At 40.4% G+C, this 20461-nt stretch overlaps 1 protein-coding gene across 5 annotated transcripts in view; it reads left to right on the forward strand.

The window, feature by feature from the left end:
• OAT (ornithine aminotransferase) overlaps window positions 1-17471 on the forward strand; it is a 30759-nt gene extending 13288 nt beyond the window's left edge. For 4 of the 5 annotated variants that reach the window (XM_073354122.1, XM_073354124.1, XM_073354123.1 and 1 more), the window contains 8 exons: window positions 3407-3631; window positions 3741-3836; window positions 8493-8620; window positions 10349-10471; window positions 12196-12324; window positions 13844-13957; window positions 15072-15216; window positions 16502-17471. In XM_073354122.1, the coding sequence (XP_073210223.1) occupies window positions 3407-3631; window positions 3741-3836; window positions 8493-8620; window positions 10349-10471; window positions 12196-12324; window positions 13844-13957; window positions 15072-15216; window positions 16502-16662 (1121 nt within the window). In that variant the 3' untranslated portion in view covers window positions 16663-17471. The remainder of the gene's footprint in view (window positions 1-3406; window positions 3632-3740; window positions 3837-8492; window positions 8621-10348; window positions 10472-12195; window positions 12325-13843; window positions 13958-15071; window positions 15217-16501) is intronic. The other variant, XM_073354125.1, reaches the window with a different exon arrangement.
• The last annotated feature ends 2990 nt before the right edge of the window (window positions 17472-20461 follow it).

Genomic DNA, 20461 nt, shown 5'->3' on the forward strand with positions numbered 1-20461 from the left:
CGTTCCTGCCTGTGCTTCCTTCCGGTATCCTGCTTGCCCACTTACCTCAGGGCTTTGGTCTCCTTTCCCCGGTGAACCTAGTTTAAAGCCCTCCCCACTAGGTTAGCCAGCCTGCTCGCAAAGATGCTCTTCCCTCTCTTCGTTAGGTGGAGCCAGTCTCTGCCCAGCACTCCTCCTTCATGGAACGCCATCCCATGGTCAAAGAATCCAAAGCCTTCTCTCCGACACCACCTGGGTAGCCATTCGTTGACTTCCACGATTTGACGGTCCCTACTCCGGCCTTTTCCTTCCACGGGGAGGATGGACAAGAACACCACTTGCACCTCAAACTCCTTTATCCTTCTTCCCAGAGCCACGTAGTCCGCAGTGATCCACTCAAGGTCATTCTTGGCAGTATCATTGGTGCCCACGTGGAGAAGCAGGAAGGGCTAGCGATCCGAGGGCTTGATGAGTCTCGGCAGTCTCTCCGTCACATCGCGAATCTTAGCCCCTGGAAAGCAGTAGACTTCTCTGTTTTCCCGGTCAGGGCGGCAGATAGATGACTCAGTCCCCATGAGGAGAGAGTCCCCGACCACCACCACCCGCCTCCTTCTCTTGGGAGTGGTGGTCGTGGAGCCCCCAACCTCAGAACAGCACATCTCATGCCTTCCAACCAGGAGTCGTCTCCTGCTTTCTCCCCTCAGACGCATCATCTGGTCTGCTCACCGCAATGGTACCTGTGGAGAGAACATGAAAATGGTTACTTACCTGTGTCTGCGTTGCTGGTACCTGGACATTCCCCCTTCTTCTTCTGGAGGTCACATGTTGCCAAGCTTCTTCACTGGCCTCTTGGCTCTGCTGTGCAACCTGCTCTAAATCTTTAGAGCTTTGTGCCCATAGAAGCATATCCTGACTTTTGTCCAGAAAATCCTCAGATTCTCATATGCAACGCAGGGTTGATATCTGCTGCTCCAGACCTTCGATCTTCTCTTCCAGTATGGATACTAGCTTGCACTTTGTACAGACAAATTTGCTTCTGTCCTGTGGAAGAAAGACAAACATGGCATATCCTGTGCAGGTAACAACAGCTGAACCCCCCCCCTCCATATCACCTTCCTACTATGAGCTTCCTCAGAGAAGCTGGCAAGATATAAGCCTAAACCGGGCTCGCCCCAGGCAAACTCCTGCTGTGTGCTGCTCTGCTGGTTCGCCGCCGCTCAGGTGGTTTGCGGAGTTCTGGCTATTTTTAAACAGCCAGGCTTCCCTGAAACAGACACCCCCAATACCCGCCCCCTGTAGGCTACCACCCAATCAGGCACTCGCTCGGGCTTTCAAACTGCCCTCCCAGCAAACGCACACTCGGCTACTCACTCAGCAAAAACACTCGGCTACTCACCAATCCCAGGCAAAGGGAGATGTGTCCTAGAGGGAAGCTTAGAGGTGGGTGATGGAATCGTAGAAACCACTGTGGTGGGTGAGGCAAACCCAATTCAGGAAGGGAGGGGTGTGTAGTGCCTGCCCGTGAAAGAACTATTCAGGCTGTTATCTGTGAGCTCTTTACAGCTGAGCAGGGGATAGATCCCACTCTAGAGGGCAGAGGTGTGTGCCTTAGATGGGGGCTCAGAGGAGGAAGCTGTAAAAGAATTAGTAGGGGGTACAAGAATGTCTCCTCACTGATTACATGGGGGTGTGTGTGTGGGGAAAGAGGTTGCCCAGGACAGAAATGTTGGGTCAGCTTCTGTGCAGCTAGGCACCCAACCTGTGGTTCAGGTTTTAAGAGGGGACTGTGTAACTGATCTCCTGGAGGGGAGCAGTCACACAACTGACCTCTTGGGGATAGTGAGGGGGTGACAGAAGATATGGTCAATCCAGGTCCCACTTTTGCAAAATGCTATTCCTGATGCACTTGTGGAAACTGTCTCTTTAAGACAGGATGAGAATCCTACTAAAGCCTTGAGTGTCAGTGAAAATGCTAATGACGACCCCCTCTGCCCCCAAGAGAAAGGGGAGGAGGAAGCAATTTCCTGGTTGGGTAAGATACAGCAAGCAGCTAAGAAAAAGCTGCTGGAAGATCACAGCCCTTTAGGAAAAGGGGGTGGGGAAAAGTCCCAGTGCTGGAGTGAAAAATCATAAGAAAACCCTAGGGTGGGGGTGGATTTGTAATATCTTAGAGTAGCTCCAGCTAATTACCGATCATCATAACTGTTGTATGGACATAAGTCTCTTTTCTCTTACCATGAGTGCTTTGAGTGTATAATATCGAAACAAAATATGGTACTGAATAAGGAAACAAACCAACTCCAGTAAATAAAGTTACTGTATTTAAACACCATAGAGAAATAGAACGAATCTTGTCAGCTCACTTGTAATTTAAAACAAACAAACAAAAAAATCAATAACCTCTTACACATGCCCTTGGTTGATCAAGTGTCACTTGGCACATATGATGACAGAATCACTCAGCTGCTCTCTATGGTTCCCATAATTCCTAAAAGGGGTTGAAGTGGTTCTGTGTCAAAGATATGCATGTAGAAGCAACAGAATCAATTTGTGTTTGAAAGGGGGATGTTTTTAATTAGGTTGTGGTGTGTGGAAGAGCAAAAACTGCTGGGAAGATGTTGCATGGACATTTTTCCTCAACTTTAAGAAGTCGAACTAGCAGCAACTTCTTACCTTCAGTTAGCTTATTAATGCACACAGTTTCAATTCTACAGTGAATATGATGAAGCTTGTTGGATCCATGTGATAGTGTTTGTATACTGGTCCCATTTGTGAAATCAACTGCACTATTATTTTAAAGTTGCCCGTCTCTTTAACCTTGTTTCAAGGTCGTCTTACCTTGATTTCTCTGGTTCACAGGTTCAAAAGTATAAATTTTCTCCAGTGTATTTAACTGTTGTTCCACTAAGATGATGTGGTGGTCAGTTTGCTTACCCATGCCGAACACATTTTGATAGTTCACTTGAAAACTGTCAGCCTCCAGTTCTGAGTGGGAAAATTGCAGGATCCCTTTATTAAGACTATCACTATTCTTATACTTAACTCCTCTTTCAAGTTTAATCCTCTTTATCGTTCCAGGACTCCAACATGGGGGAAATGAGGGATATGAGTAGAAAGCAGTACTCGTGTGAGCCTGTCTAGCTTCATGGAGCAACAGCTCCACTATGGAAGTGCTTCTGCACTTGAGTGCTGGTTGGGGCATTGGTTATGTGCTGCAATAGTCTGACACCCATTATGTGGCTTGTGAAGATATTGACTCCCAGTCAAGGAGCTTGTATGGCAGACCCACCATGCATTCACATTTTAAGGAATTGCTAGAATACCATATATACCAAACCCCAGGTCTTTTTGTTTTGTAACTGTAGCTTGTACTGTTTACCGATGGCCTCATTTTTCTCATGTACTCATCTAACCTAAACTTTTCTAGGTATTTATACGTGGGATGTAGAAGGCAGAAAATATTTTGATTTCTTGAGCGCTTACAGTGCTGTGAATCAAGGTCACTGTCATCCAAAGATTGTGGAAGCTCTGAAATCTCAAGCTGAGAAATTGACCCTTACCTCTCGGGCATTCTACAATGATGTACTTGGTGAATATGAAGAGTATATCACCAAAATGTTCAACTACAGCAAAGTTCTTCCAATGAACACAGGTACTGTCCTCCCGTCTCTGTTTTACCCCCTACATGTAAAAGAGTTACTCTTATAAAGGAACAAAAATTACAAGTGGCCAAATTGCACATATATGGTTCTTTATTTTAGGGGTGGAAGCTGGAGAAACTGCCTGTAAACTGGCTCGCAAGTGGGCATACACTGTAAAGGGAATTCCAAAATACAAAGCAAAGATTATTTTTGCAGGTATGTGAAGTTCTCATAAGAGCTTGTTTTTCAGGGGAGAAGAGAAGATGCCCTATCATAATAGAACCCCAAGCATAGGCTAAAACACTGTAGTCTTCTATGGTATGATGATTACACCATAGTATCTTTAATGTCCGAATCTCTCCTGTTCATTGAATTGGGTTGTAATGGCTGCCTTTACCTGTGAATGCCCCTGGCAGCTCAGTGCAGTGCTGCTGTTACGTCTCTGCCTCAGTTTTCCCAAATGAAGGTTTTCATAAATCCACTGTAGCTTGTATATTGGACAGCACCCTTCAAGGATCTAATTTATTCAACCCCAAAGGCAGAACATTACATGAATAGGCCTCTCTCTGAGTATCTCTAGCTGCAGGGAGGAGGGGCTAAATCAACCCTAGTCTGTCCACTCCAGTTATGTTCAAGGTCCCTTACCTGCAAGGCCTTTGTCACACAGAACCCTCTTCTGGAGTCAGGGGCTTCTTGGTGCTAGCTGGGAAGGGTCTTGCTTCTTGGGTCAAGGTTCCCCACAGCAACTGAACCTCAAGGACAGCATATAATTCCTTTAACCTAGGACTTCTGCTGTTACCTTGTGAAGTGGTTCATGGGAGCCAGCTTTCTCTGAGATCTAGGATTCATAGTCCTTTTCTTCTGGAAACTCTTCCATCCAGGAGTATTATCCCATTGCTGGCAAGCCCCTCTCACCTTCTGCCCCACAAGAAGCCTTCTCTATAGGAGCTTTCTCTTTGTGTACTCTGGGAACTGTTCCTCTCCTAGGAGCCTCTGTTCTCCTAGCTTCCTGCACTGGCTGTAGATTTCCTTTTATCATGCCTAGGTGCTTCCCTCCTGATTAACTGTCTCCCAGTTACTCAATGTGCTAATTAGTCCCAAGTGAACCTGAGTTACCTCATTCCCCCTTATGGCACCTATCAGAGGTAGGCTGAGCTCTTGACCCCTTCAGAGGGCCAGCTACCCTCTGACATGGGTCAGTTGTAGGTTGTGAAATCTTAAATCTATCTATCTATCTATGATCCCAACTGATTATCAGGAATTTTTAAAAAATTCATGTAATATAAATAACATATATTGTCTTAATAGAAAGACTTTTTAAAAGCAGGAGTTGAAAATTAATTCTTCCTTGCCTTCCATTCAGAGTTCAGGATACTGTTTTCTTGGCAAAAGTTGATACTGCATGTATCAACAAGACAATGAATATAGTTCCCTGTTTTGTTATTAGGTGCTTGTGATGTGATGTCATCTGTTGCAGGGGCAAAAGAACTATGAACTCAGGTCCTGGAAGGTAGAAAGTCTTCAGTTTTCCTTTCCATATTATAGAAGATACATATTCAGTGTATGTCTACAATAAAATGAAAGCTTTTTTTTTTTTTTACACACTTTTAAAATTACTTTTCTAAAATCAGCTGCATGGTTGGTAGCAATTTTCACTGGGAGGCAGTCAGCCTCTTATGAGACTACATCACAGCCCCTGGATACCACTGCTGATGTGTTAAAGCACAAACCATATTTGCTGCCCTCACCCTCTCCAAAGCCTACCTGTCATCTTCATGCAGCTTCCAGCAAGTTAGAGGTTTCTGAAATGGCTGCTAAACCCAGAGTTCAAGACTTCAGCATAGAAATCTCAGCAGTTGGGATGAGGCTTTCATACCAGATGTAGCAGGAGTTGCCATTTCGGCAATAAAACTACATTGTATACAGTCTTAATTATGTAGTGACTATAACAGGAACCTTGAGTTAATACTGGGAGCTGGAATTGTCTGATGTTACCTTCTAATGCACAATGCATTCTATAAGCAGAACAGGGACATGTTACTTGTGATTGAGAAAAGTGCATACATAGCGTAAAAAAATCTCGTTTCTGTATAGCTATAATTACTGAACTTTGGCTCCCTTTGGTCACAGAATGCTGTTTTAAAACAATATTAAAATGTCAGGCAATGATTTTGTTAAATTTATCTTTTGACAACTGCAGTAGTAGAAAAGTTTTAAGACTACTTCTGGCACTTGGTGCACATGGTGCTTAAACCATAAATCTTTGAATCATTAGTAGAGATGGGTGAAATTTTTTGCACAACTCTTTTTGGTGAAAAATGCAGATTCAGTGGCACAAACATTTTGTAAGGTTATGTCAATTTCATCAAATTGTTTCAGTTGAAAAAACCTTAAAAAAAATCCAGTAAAAATGAAAATATTTTGTTCTGACACTTTGTAAACAACTTTCCATTTCAGATTTCCCTTTAACTTTATTTAACCCTTCCCCCCCAAACATAATTAAAAATGCTTGAAATCTAAACAAAACATTTTATTTTGGTTGAAGGAAACGTTTCATTTGACCCAAAACAAACATTTTTTTTATTTTTTCAGAATTGCCAGTGAACCGAAAAATCTGTTATTCGCCCAGCTCTAATCAATAGTTATGCTTTTGTAGCCTAATTGAATGCAAGTAAGTTTATAAATGCTTTTTAAAGTCTGGAGTTTAGTAATACATTGTCCTCTGAAGAGACAGATGCCAGAGTGCATGGAAGTTATAAACAATTGATTTTTTTCATATATTTTTAACTTACAGTATTTAAATAGTGCAGTTTAACAAGTACTTTCCCATCATGAGGGGCATATTCTACTTATATGAATTCCCCATCACCATAATATCTCAGCACCTGCAAATTATCTAAAACAGAAATAATCCCTCTCTTTGTGAAAGGTAAGTGTTGTGGAGGGATTGTAGAGACAATGTCCAGCTAGCTAGGGCCAGTCCTCTTGAGGGTTTTGAACACCATGGCAGAGTACTTAAGGTGGATTTTCTACTGGATAGGGGACCTGAGAGCAGAGCACTAGGGTGATGTGTGTTAAGTAGACAAACTGTGGCATGTTATACCAATTCAAACTTATTTTGCTGTGTGGTGCTTTGATCCTAGATGCGTGAGTTGTAGTAACCAAGGTTACAGATCATGTATGTGTGTCTCACTATAGTAACATGGCTGCTGTAACAATCCAGGGGGTCTTCAGAACTCAGGCATTGCTGCAGTGCAGGGGTGGTTCTGGCTATGCCCCTTATGTTGGGGACCAGAAGGAAGGCTGTCTACAGCTGGCTTTATGAGCTCTACAGCACCTGGGGATTTCCCCCAGGATTCCTAACTGGCTAAATCTGCTGACTTTTATGGCCCCTTTACACCAGCAAATTGGCACAAAGAGTGGATTAATTTTTGTCACTGATTTTTTTTTTTTTAATTATCATTTAAGTCAGCAAGGAGGAAACCTTGATTTAAATCTATTTTAATCTTGTTTTGCATTTGTACTTTTTATTTTCAGAAAGAAAGGTTCAATCTCATTTGTTGGTATAACTATTAAAACATGTTGATTTGCAACCAGATATACTCTTTGCAGTATATTTGGTACTACTTTTTGGTAACGAGAAGGATACATTATATCTATACACTTATTAAAGCAATTATATGTTTTAACATACATTCTGATTGTTACTTTTTACAAGCAGGGGTTACATTTAGAAAATGGTGAATGAAGCACTTCTTATTTACAAGGTGATTTTTTTTCAATGCAGGACTTGTGTCAAGCTGAATCGGACGGAAATTAGAATTCAACTAATGTATAACAGCATTTTTTTTAGTTAAATAAAACTACCTAAATGTGCTGGGTACATAGGAAAAATACGTTTATAAAATATTTTGTTTTTAAAGCTGTTTTATTAAACAAAAGAAGCATTATCAGTAGTTAGTGGATTGACAGATTGTTTCTGGTTACCCTGTACTAAACAGGTTAGGTACCTAACTCCCATAGAAATTAATGGGAGTTAGGTTCCTTACCTGCCTCTGTGCTTTTTGAAAATCCCACGAGGTTAGGCACTGAAGTGCCTAATTACCTTTGTAAATCTTGCCCCATGTCTTTCAAATTCTTAGAATTAGTAGATCTCATCCTCTCCCTCCTGATTTTGATTTATAAATTGGAAGAGGAAATCAAGCTTTCTTGCTTTTTCAGTTCCCAATTGGTTTCTTAACTTTGAATGAACTAGCACAGATGAGGAAAATATTCTGTCTGCCCTGCTTAGCTAAATTGAAACCACAAGTAATTATGGCAAAAGCTGTTCTGCACAACTGAAAATGTAAAGTGCTTACGTTTGTAAAAATGTAAATGCAAGCATTTGCTCCTTTGTAAAGACTGATGATAGTATACTTAGTGCAATACATGGCATTTATAAAGCTTGAGTTAATCTCAAAAATTAAACAATGTTTTCCCCTAATTCTGTGTATAATTTAAACATTCGCATAATATTTTTTCTCCTGCATCGTCTGTTTTCTCCTGTGATGTGGCATGTTTTTTTTTTTTTTTTTTTTTTTGTTTCTGGTGCCTTTCATATAGCAATGGGGAGAGAAATAGTCTTAGTGTGTTTTGTAAACTCATAAATTAGCAAAGGGCCTCAGATATTAAATAATTCATTTAAAAAAATAAAAATCAACCAGCTTGAAGTCTGGTTGCTGCCGCATCACCAGTACTGACTGTTGGCTGACTGGTGTACTTTACGTGATTCTAACCATCTCATAGCTGAAAACATATAATTCTGTCGGCCAAGTGCTACAGTTGAATGCCTTTACAAGTGTTAAATATCTATTCTTCCCCCCCTCCTTCTAGCTGGGAACTTCTGGGGCAGAACAATGTCTGCTGTCTCTAGCTCTACAGATCCAACTAGTTATGATGGGTTTGGACCATTTATGCCAGGTTTTGAAGTAATTCCGTACAATGACCTTCCAGCTCTTGAGGTATTTCACAATATCTTCCTCTAAAATATCATTCTTAATCTCTCCTTGTAGGTATAGTAAATTCTGATGCAAAGAAAGTGAACATGGTTTATCCTTGGAACAAATGTTTATAACTACAAAATATCATGTTTTGTACTTGTTTAGTTTTTTTTGCGGTTTTTGTTTTAGAACCCAAAGGGAGAATTATACTACCTGCAGTAGATTGTTCATGACATGAGTGAAGAGTATCATGTATATCTGTAACTGCAGAAGGAATTTGGATAGGCAGAATAAATACAAAAATTGAAACTTCGATGTTAGTCCCAATACCCTCACCTACTTTTCTGTCAAATGGCTTTTCAATGGCCAAATGATTAGGCCTGACATTTGAATGTAAGTCACTTCCTATAGCACAATGTCCCCCAAAACCATGCTGGGGTGGTATTTTACTTACTTAACTGAAGTGCCAGCACCATTTCTTGCAGCATCCTGGGTTTTCTTGGGAGGTTTCCCGTCAAGCTACTGGCCAAGCTTGGCCCTGCATTGTTTGAGAGCTGACAACCTCAAAACTCAACCTATGATTGTTAGCCCAAATAAATAAGTGCATCTTAGATGCTGGATTAATAGCCTCAGAGACTGAAGGCTTCCATTTAGCCATAACACAAGTAAAGCTCAGTGGGGTGCAAGATTTACCATCTGCCTTTCTCATATACTTTAGCCATGATCTGGAGACAACACTTAAAGGGGTGAGAGGTTAGTTTGGTATCTGTGCCAACAAGGATGCCAGTGGTTTGGAGAGGAGGTGGAGATTGATGTAGTAGAGATGTTTGTTTCTTAAGAACTCGACTGAGACTACATACTTAATTCTTACAGAAACAAAGTTTTTCAGTATTTTTAGTTGCTTTGAGGATAAGATAGTCTATCCAATTTTGAATCATCTTCCTTCATGGTGGAAGCTCTGTTTTTATCTGATTTCAGTCAACTTCGTTCAGGTTCTGGAGGTGCTTTGAGCTGTGGTCTGTAACTTAAACTCATACTTATTTTGTCTGATAATAAACATACATTGGTTGTGTTATTAATGGGAGGCTCTGACTATCTCTTTCTGGGTGGCTGAGGTGCAAGCATCTCATACTGGCAATTTTTGGGTCTTTGCTTAAGAAAACTTCTCCTAATGCTGACAAATCTTGCCAGTTCTAACCTTGTCTCTACCCTTATGGGGGAAAGCTTGTTGAGAAAGCTGTAGCAAAACCCCTCTATGAATGCTTAGTCTCTGAGTTTCCTCCAACTTTTAAGGCTTGAATCTGTGTTTACATGTCTGCAGACCGTGCTATGGAATGATAAAGCTGCACTTGAATGGCTCCATTCTTGAGAGGAGATCCAGGAGCTACTATTGTTCAATTGCTTTTCTCTCACACGAGGTTAACCAAGTTAATATGTTTAACTGATTTGATAAGCCACTTGTCTGGGTGCCCAACCCCTTTTAAGTCTTCTAGTCTCTTATGCATGCAAACAGACTAATTTTTTGAGGCACATGGTGATGTATGCTTAGGTATTGGAGACTGAAATCTAGCCTTTAGTCCTTCATGCCAATAAATGTTAAAATACATTGTTAATGTGACCCAAAATACTTATCTAAGGTAGAAATTTCAGGTTAGATTTAGGTTCTGTTATAGGGATTCATCTATTTCCATGATTAACTTCAGTAAATGATTTTTTTTTTCCTCCTTTCAATCCACATGTCCTTCATAGCGTGCACTTCAGGATCCAAACATAGCAGCTTTCATGGTTGAACCAATTCAAGGTGAAGCAGGTGTGGTTGTCCCTGATGAAGGTTATCTACCAGGAGTGCAAGAGCTCTGCACAAAACACAATGTAAGTAATTCATTTGAGCTAAATACTTTAAAATACATCCTGCTAAAGTTGAGTATTTACCAGAATCTTGGCCTGTAAGGCCCTTGTAAATAATTGATGCATTTAAGTCAAAATGTTGAGGCCTTTGTGTATTATTAAACCATATGTTTTCTTCCAGTATAAATGAGGAGACTGCCTAACAGTGCCTTTTTCAGATTCTTCATGACAAGCCATTACAGTATTTTGGAGCGGTAGTAGTTAATACTTAGGTCATTAGTGTGTTATCTAATTATTAACTTCTTAAATTTCATAGTGATGGGAATCAAAATTTGTGGGCTAGATCTAACATGATGTGTCTGAGTAAAATCAAGTGTGTCATGGTATTAACAGTAGTCAAGATGAAATGGAAGTGTAAAGCATTTGAGTTTGTCCTTTTTTTTTTTTTTTTTTTTTTTTAATTAATTCTGTGCCTCGAGAAATATAGCTGCTGTTGAGGAATAATGCTAGCAAGCCAAAAGCTGTGTTCAGTCTCTTGGTGCCAGAGGCATACCTCCTAATTATCCATGTAATGGACAGGTTTCAAATAACACAACTGACAAAGTTCACTGGCACAGGTGCAAGCTACTCATGACTGCGTCCAACCCCGGATCTGCATTTCGTATAAACACAATGGGCCAGGCTAATCAGTGGTGTAAGTGGATGCACTCTCTCAAATTATTGGAATTGTCTGTTTATCCCCTCAGTGAATTGAGTCAATGAGACAACAGCTGCCATTGCAGATCCTGCCATCCAGATAACATCATTTGGGATCAGGATGCACATGGAATTCTGGTTTCCTCCAGAAGCTCATAAGAGAGTGGTCCAAAAATTAATGCATAGCTAGTACTACTTTAGGCCTCTGTAAAGCACTTAATTAAAATTAATATCCCACATGCATCTGTTAGTCTCTTTTGCCTGACAGCGATTGTCTTATGGTCTCCCTGTTCAACCATTTTGTACGGAAACCCAAACAATGCATCCTCTTCATAGTGGAGTATCTGCTCCACAATCCCTCTTTTTAAAGTGAGGACAAATACAATACCAGCAATTAGATTTTTATGCATAATACACAATTATCTCCTTCTCCAGACATAGTCAATGCTTCTCTCTCCTTAGGCTGTCATCTTCTTCCTCCTCCTCCCTGAGCATTTTTCCATGCAGCAACGTGACTATAGGTTGCATCTCCGGATAAAGTAATTTAAGATGGTAGTGTTTGTAATCTATTTTATTACAAGACCAACAGACTTACTACCTAGGGCTGTCAAAAGTGCTCAGCATTAGCCTGCTTCTGCTCCCATTGCAGTCACTGAATTAACTTCAGTGGGAGTAGAGTTAGACCAATGATGAGGGCTTTTGAAAATATTACCCCTTGTGAAACTATTTTATATAGAACTTCAGGTGTTATAACAATGTGGAATCTGCTAAATGTAGAAGAGAATTCTTGTCTGCCCAAAACAAGTCTTAATGTAAAAATTACCATATAGTACGTCGAGCAGTCATTACAGTCAGTGTGTCATGAAAACAATGGGTTTTCAGGAGTTTTGCAGAGGCAAAAGAAAGGTGCTTGGTTTAGGTTAGTTGGCAGGTATTTCAGGTAACTGGGGTGACTTTGCTATGTTGTGTGTTAACTTTCTGAAAGATCAGTATGTCTAAATCTTAATTCGATATCTGAGTAAACTGTCATTCATTGTTGAATTTTTGTGAAGGTTCTGTTTATTGCTGATGAAATACAGACTGGCTTAGCTAGAACTGGGAAAATGCTGGCTGTTGACCATGAAAATGTGAGACCTGACCTGGTGCTGCTTGGAAAGGCCCTTTCTGGTGGCTTATATCCTGTAAGTAGCAAAACACTGTTTCAGTTTAAACTAACCGCTCATATTGGAGAGACTGTGTTGTCACAAACTAAAATGTAAAATTGGTCTGATATGTGGCATTCTTGGGAAGGTGATGTACATATAGGAATAACTGCTTCCAGAATTATGAGGTACTCTGAACCAGATACCCTAACTTGCTAGAAATACAGGTGAAATTCATGACTTACACAATTTATTAGTTGCTTGTCCAACTGTTAGTATAGTAAGCACTATATATTAATGATTGGACTAATGGTATTCCTGCCAAAAGAGCAGGGCCATTTGCTATCATCTTCCAAGCCAACCACTGAGACTTGTTCTTTGGAGGATTGGCTTCCAAATAAGTATAAACGGTATGAACTATCCTAGTTCTTATGATGGTCATTTAAGGTACAGTGGTTCTGACATTCAAAGTACTGGAGTATGTCACTTGTGTCTCATTGAATGTTATCTTAACAACTGTAACTATCAAATGTTAAGGGCAGGATTCTGCTCTGTGTCAGAGTACTAATCATTCTATGCTCCTATTCTCATAGAACTATTTCATTGCTATTTCTGTGCTGAGCTGAATGAACTTGGAAAGCTGAAGAAAATTCTCACACACACACACATTAAAATGGCTTTTGTTAAAGATTTGTTTCTGAGTGAGCATTAGTCTTGATCTTGTTTTAGTTGTCTAGAATGCCCATGTGAACTGGCTTAAATGGCTCTAATGTAATGAAATTCCTGCTGAGTAGGAAAGCTACAACCAGTAATTAAGCATTACTGCTAACTGGAGCTCTGTCTGAGCTGTTAATCAGAATACTGAATATTAAAATCCCCCCAAATGCTAAACAATGCAAAGTGCTTCTCATATCTACTAAGACATTATACAGTACCTGTGTAGTTAAGTGGGTTGTATATAGGCTTGGCAGAATTTGTTCTTGATTATTTTTTATAATTTCAATGTTTATTTTTAAGCTTTTTTCAGTTTATCTTTTTATTTTTAAATTTTCACAGTTGCAGGAAATTATGGGGGGATAAGACAATGGGGGATTAGACAATTATTTAATGACAGTAGACATTGATTCATAAAGTTAAAGCTTTTTAAACTATTAAAACACAAATTGCCAACATTATGTCAAAGTAAATATCCTTACATCAAACTGAGTTCTCAAGCTGAGTTCTTCTTTCTTTGCCTATCTGTATATTGCTATTATCACTGAAAATACTGTTTCATCAGTTTGTGTATGCATGGTGAAATCAATGTTTACTGACATTTACTGATATAAATCTAATTCTTCCAAGCTTAGTTATATTGTGTCATATGACTGCTAGACAGCCTCTCCATCTATACAGATCTGTAGATGTGGAATTTATAGAGGAATGTGGATGTTTGTAACAAACTATGCAGATTGAGAACTACCAATTTCTAGGTACTGAAGAAAGTCTGGTCTAAGTGTAAAATTATTTTGATCATTACATATATGCAAATGAATTGATGGACATTCCCAATTTTTAGGTATCAGCAGTACTGTGTGATGATGAAATTATGCTGACCATTAAGCCAGGTGAACATGGATCTACATACGGAGGAAATCCATTAGCCTGCCGTGTGGCTATGGCAGCACTTGAGGTATGTAGGTTCTAGCTAAGGTTTTGAAATTCCAGGGACAACGTTAAATTTGATAGGGTTAGAACGGAAAATTGCTTATGTTTCAATGATATACACATCGACTTTTGCTAAAGTGTAAACAATGGAGAATAATGACTTCAAAGTTTTACTAAATAAGCAGCATTTCTAGTGGTGCTGTCCATTTGAATTCTAGGTTTAGATAGGAATGGAAAACTGATGGTAGCTTACTATAACTTGTATATATTGACTGTTACAACACACATTCTGAAATAACTGCTAGAAATTTATCTGCTACTTTCTGTTAATTTTACTGTTTTAAAATTCTTAAATATTCCAATAGAAAAAAGTTGGGGATGATAATGCTTTACATATCAGCTTTGTCTAGTGGAAGACCAAATATTTCAATGGCATTATTTAGTAATTATTAATAAATAGTTATTAATAATAACTAATTATTAATAATTATTTAATTATTTAATAATAATATTTATTAATTATTAGTATTAATAAAATAACATTCTCCTATGCCATTTTTAATAAAAAAGCTTCTAAATTTTGTCGTCATAATAGACTAACATCCTTCTACACACTAATAAAGTTAGTTTACTCAAACATCTGTGGTGTCACAATTCAAAACAGATGTTGTTACAATATCATGTCAAGGAATCCATGTTTTAAGAATTATTTAATGTAAGTTTCCCACTAAATCATGAAGCTTTTTTTTTTTTAAAGTATTGTCCAATATATAGATTCAGGAAAATTAATGGATTAATAGATTGTGTCTTCGAAGAGTGTCCACCTGCTTGTGTGGAGTTAAAAAAAAAAAGTGAACGTAACAGGCAAAAGAAGGCAGAGTTTAGATTAAAAGTTCAGAGCAATCCACAGCTTGTCTGCATGAAGTATTAAGGACTCCTAATGTACAGTAATCAGCTTGGATGGTCAGCCTCCACCATGATTTTTCTAGCAGATATGTTTTTTTTATACCCCAAAACTAAGTGCTGTACTTGGTAATATTTCATTTTTATACGTACCAGTATGGTGTATTCCACCTTAGCAGAGAGACTGAAACAACCAAAAAGCCCTTCAGTTATCTTCAGCTTCAACTTCTTTTTAGGTGATTGAAGAAGAAAGCTTAAGTGAAAATGCAGAAGCAATGGGCAACCTATTAAGAAGTGAGCTCATGAAGACTCCATCAGACATTGTGACCTGTGTAAGAGGAAAAGGATTACTAAATGCTATTGTTATCCGTGAAACTAAAGGTAAGAAAACTCTCAACCAGTTGCAAACCAAAGTGAGTGACAGGTTTTTAACTTGACTTGCAGATATTGTGTGAAATGGAGGATGAGTTAATTACAGCACCTTGGGTTTCAAATCATGGCTAACTCATCTTACTCTCCAGTGGCAGTGTCTCCGTACAACTGTATGTTTCTGGCAAGAGATACTTTCAAGCAGAAAAAGCTGGTTAGTTTATGTCACATCAACCATTGTAAATTCCCACAGACATGACAAATGCTAAACTATCCAACCAATATAGGCAACAGACATCACACATCTTTATCACTGTCAATAAACACCCTCCCAGCTAATTGCCCAAACAAAACTGGATGGAACAGATAGAGATGTCGTTTGTACTGTGCCCTGAAAGTCAATCCCAGCCACACACAGAGGGAATAGCTTTTAGAGTTGAAGGCACACTATTAGCATGCATTGCTGCTGTACTCCCAGGTTGTCAGTCCTGGAATAAAGAGGTAAAGTGTCACAAATGAGTACAATGAGGCATTGGGAGGGGAAGAGATGACCCCTGAGAAAAATCAGTTTCCAGGGACTAACACCTTGAGTTGCACCTGAAAGTGGCTTAAAAGCCAGTGCAGAATACAGAGTAGTGCTTGTCATATGCTCTCATTAATTTTTTCTGCTGATTCTGGTCCTGTTGCTTTCTGTGGTAAAGTGCTGCAGGGAAATACTGCAGTTACCTTGGTAGTTTTAAGACCTAATGCACTGATTTAGGTATATCATATGCACCTTATTTGTAACCTCTGTTCAGCCCTCCTCCTCTCTCTTTCTCCACTTTGTTTATATATAGATTTTAGCATCTGGGCACCTAAAAATTACAGGGTTTTTTTTTTGGGAAGGAGGAGAGGGTCTAGATGGATAGTAATCTCATCAGAGCAAGGGATATGTGTTTTATGGAGGACAAAACTTTTGGATGCTCCATTCCGGTCTGTTTTATATCTAGCCAATATAGTCCAGAATAAATTTTATCTTATTTCTGTGTCAAGTTCTCAGTAGCAGAATAGCAGAAAACCTATGCTGGAGATAAAATATGGATTGCCACTGTCCCATGTGTGCAGTCCTAACATTTACCTGGGAAGTAGCTCATAGCTGGCCACTCCATTTAAGATAAAGAACACTGCGTATGTAATCTAATTACTGTACTGCCAGACAGCAGAGAGGCTGCAGTCTGGTACCACACACTACAAGTTAACATGGTGACATTTAATATGCTGTAGCATAATTTTTTTTTTTTTTTTTTTTTGGCTTTAGACTATGATGCCTGGAAAGTGTGTCTGCGGCTTCGTGATAATGGACTTCTCGCCAAACCCACACATGGTGATATCATCAGGCTGGCACCCCCACTTGTGATCAAGGAGGATGAAATCAGAGAGTGCATTGAAATCATTCATAAAACCATTCTGTCTTTCTGAAGACATGTTGTTTCAGCACATCACCTTGGGTCAACTAGCAGATGCATTTGAAAGATGTGCTATAAAGACCCCACTCTGAAAGCAAACCTCCACTCCCGTATATCTTAAAGGACTTATACTTCTAAAACTTAGTTATGTTTAGGTATTTAAATTTTAATGGATCAGAAGAAGGTAAATCATGACTCTGAAATTTCCAATCTCTTGTGACTATTTGCAAATGAAGAAGTGAAGCTATATTCAACCAATTATGTACTGTATGCTTTAACTTAAACTTCTTGACAGGAGTCTGTATGTAGACATCTCTTAAATTGCTGAAGGTCTCAGCCAAAGTTTAATGTGTAATTTACACATATTTTAATAATAAACATTCCCTTTTATATAACTGCACAAAGCTTTGTATTTGGAATTTTATCTCACTTGATGCAGTACTTGTAGGACTCAATCTCTTGCTGTGGACGCTATTGGTTGTCATGCCGAGAAATCCTGGCTCCCATCCTCAAAGCATCAAGAATAGCATAATTTTTCTGTTCTTCTTTTGCAATTTATAAAAAGGCATCTAACCATAAAGGTTTGATAAACTGGATGTTCTACCTGTAAATGTGTCACAGACCAGCTTATACTCTGTATGTAAAATCTCTTGAATGTATGACAATAATAGACATTGTTTTCAAGAATGTGATCTCAGTGTTCTGTTTTACAGATTGTGAAACCAATCAGTGTACAGATCTTGGTTTGCCATTCTAAAACTGTTATCCTTCTATAATTTGATGTTTATTTACATTAAAATAAATACATCTTCTATCAAGAAATGTCCATGTTCAGTTAAAACTGTTAATGTATTAAAAAAGGATTAGTCTAACTTGAACCTTACAAGAGCTTTTCTTAGTAGCTATGGCCAAGTAGCTCCTTCATATTAATGAATATCCCATCTGTTTGCAGCCACCTTAACACTGGAGGTTTCTGCTTTACTTTCCTTCAGGACTAGTGTTTCTAATCCTTCCTGCCTTTTGGAAATTGCTGGGTATAGTATTAAACACGCACATGTGATAGTCACTGCTAATCTTTCACTAGGATACTCCTTGGTCCTGGTTAATCAGTCTCCCTTCTTTGAGTGCTTGTTTATGTCAATTCCAATCAGGTGTGTATGAGCCGCATGCAAGAGAGATGGAAGATTTTTCCCCTAGCAGTACCCATAGGGTTGGCTTAGGCGACCCCTGAAGTTGTGCCTTCTTGGCACCCAATATAGGGCCCTGCCGACCCAACTCCCCCTCAGTTCCTTCTTACCACTGGTGATGGCTAGCTGGAACTTCTCTCGCTTTTGCAAGTGCCTTTAGCAGTGTCCCACTGTCAGCTGTATAAAGTTAGATTATTAGTTAGTAGTATTAGTAGATTCTTTACGTTTCCATGGTGGGGGTTCCCCCCCTCCATTTTGTTCCCCAACACCAGGGCATGCCTCGGTTGCCAGGGTTCAAATCATGTGAAGTCTGCAGGAAATTGATGCCGAAGAGTGACCCGCACACTTCTTGTTTGAAGTGCTTCAGTGGGAGTCGCCAAAAAGACAAATGCTGCATTTGCAAGGGGTTTCGGCCGAGGACCCTTAAGGATCGGGAGAAGAGACAGAATTCTCCTCATGGAGGCAGCCATCCATCCACAGTCTAATCCCGGGTCGGCGGAGCCCATGCTGAGCGCTGCTTCCTCTGCATGCAGCGCACTGGCACCAAGAAACGAGGCTAAGAACTCCTGGCACCAACATGGTGGTGAACATAAGACTTCTGGCGGACAAGTATCATTCGTCCCTGATGCCTCTATGCCACTCATCCTGGATTACCTTCTCCATCTCAAGCAGCAGGGGCTATCCATGTTGTCAATAAGGGTTCACTTGGCCACCATCTCTGCTTTCCATCCAGGAGCAGAGGGCCGGTCAGTGTTCGCCAACCCTGTGGTCAGCCATACCTGCAAGTCAGACAGCCGGTCCCAGCTTGGGACCTCAACCTGGTCCTTTCCAGACTGATGGGGCCTCCTTTTGAACCCGTGGAGACATGGTCCCTGCTCTACCTCTCATATAAGGTGGCGTTTCTAGTGGCAATAGCCTCAGCCAGGAGGGTGTCTGAGCTCAAGGCCTAACATCAGAACTTCCTTACACCGTCTTCTGTAAGGACAAGGTTCAGCTCAGGCCTTACCCAGCTTTCCTCCTAAAGGTTGTCTCCCAATTTCACATCAACCAGGATACCTTCCTCCCAGTGTTCTATCCTAAGCTGCACTCAAGCGGTAGGGAGCAGAGGCTTCACTTGCTGGATGTCTGCAGAGTGTTAGCCTTCTACAGCGAGAGAACAAAGCCATTCCAAAAGTTCATCCAACTATTTGTGGCTGTGCCAGACAGAATGAAAGGTCTTACAGTCTCCTCTCAATGTGTTTTGTCATGGATCACTTCCTGCATCCGAGAGTGCTACAACCTGGCAGGGGTACTTGCCCCTCCGATCACTGCGCACTTCACCAGGGTGCAGGCCTCTTCAGTGGCGTTCCTGGTGCAGGTACTCAACCCAGGAAATAGTCAGAGCAGCGACATGATCCTCCATACACCCTTTCATCACACATTGTGCAATCACCCAGCAGGTCAGAGATGACGCGGCCTTTGGTAGAGTGATACTCCAATCGGGGGACAACTCCGACCCCGCCTCCAGAATTTAGGCTTGTGATTCACCTGATTGGAATTAACATGAACAAGCACTCGAAGAAGAAAAAACGGTAACTCACGTTCTCATAACTGTTCTTCAAGATGTGGTGTTCATGTCCATTCCAATACCCTCCCTCCTACCCCTCTGTCGGAGTACCCGGCAAGAAGGAACTGTGGGGGGGTCGGGTTGGCAGGGCCCTATATTTGTTGCCATAAAGACGCGACTCCAGGGGTGCCCTGGCCGACCCTACAGATACTGCTGGGGGAAAAATCTTCTAGCTGTTGTGCACGGTGGCATGCGCACAGCTGATTGGAATGCACATGAACAGCACATCTCGAAGAACAGCAGTTACGAGAGGGCGAGTAACCGTTTTTTCTTGGACCATGTAATGCAGTTCCCACTGAGGTAGGGCAGTGGTTAGTCAATGCCATGCATCTCATGCTTTAAAAAATTCCTTTCTCAGTTTGCCCAGTGCAAAGACTTCCTACTAACTATGAACCAGGACTACTAAATAGTAGCAGAGTATATAAAAATGGTGTACACGGATCTTGCAAAGGCAACATTAAGTTGGTGGTTATTTATGGAAGTGAACAGGACTAGAGAACCTTATGCTGCCTCACAATGTACATTATTTTGGAAAAAGGGATGGGATGAATATCAGCTGTGGATGAGTAAAAATGAGAGTGAAGTTTTCCTTAAAGGTGAATATGTATTTGAGAGAGAGAGAGAGACATAATGGTGATTGTTGGGTTTGGAGATAAGGGACAAAATGCCGGAAGGTGTGGCTTGATGTCAATAGCACTTAGAGGTGCAAGATTGCCAGGTAATATAAACAGGGCTAATGGTATAACAGAAAGAAAGTGGTATATAATCCATGACTGACTAAGTCCCTTCAAAAAGTAAATCATGGAGCCTTGTAGCACCATGGAGAGTAGGTGGAAGCAGGACCTCGGATTCCTATAAATCTTAGTGACTTGTGTGTTTGTTTGGTGTCAGATGTTTTTATCTCAAGTCTGATCCTAGAGCCTAGCACAGAAGTTTACCTTCTCCATGCATCATAGTCACTTAGTAACAAACATAACACATCCTGCCTTTTGTTTAAGGCTCTCAGACCTGCTATCATT

Source organism: Lepidochelys kempii, chromosome 7, assembly GCF_965140265.1.
Source record: "Lepidochelys kempii isolate rLepKem1 chromosome 7, rLepKem1.hap2, whole genome shotgun sequence".
In the NCBI taxonomy this organism is placed as follows: domain Eukaryota; kingdom Metazoa; phylum Chordata; order Testudines; family Cheloniidae; genus Lepidochelys; species Lepidochelys kempii.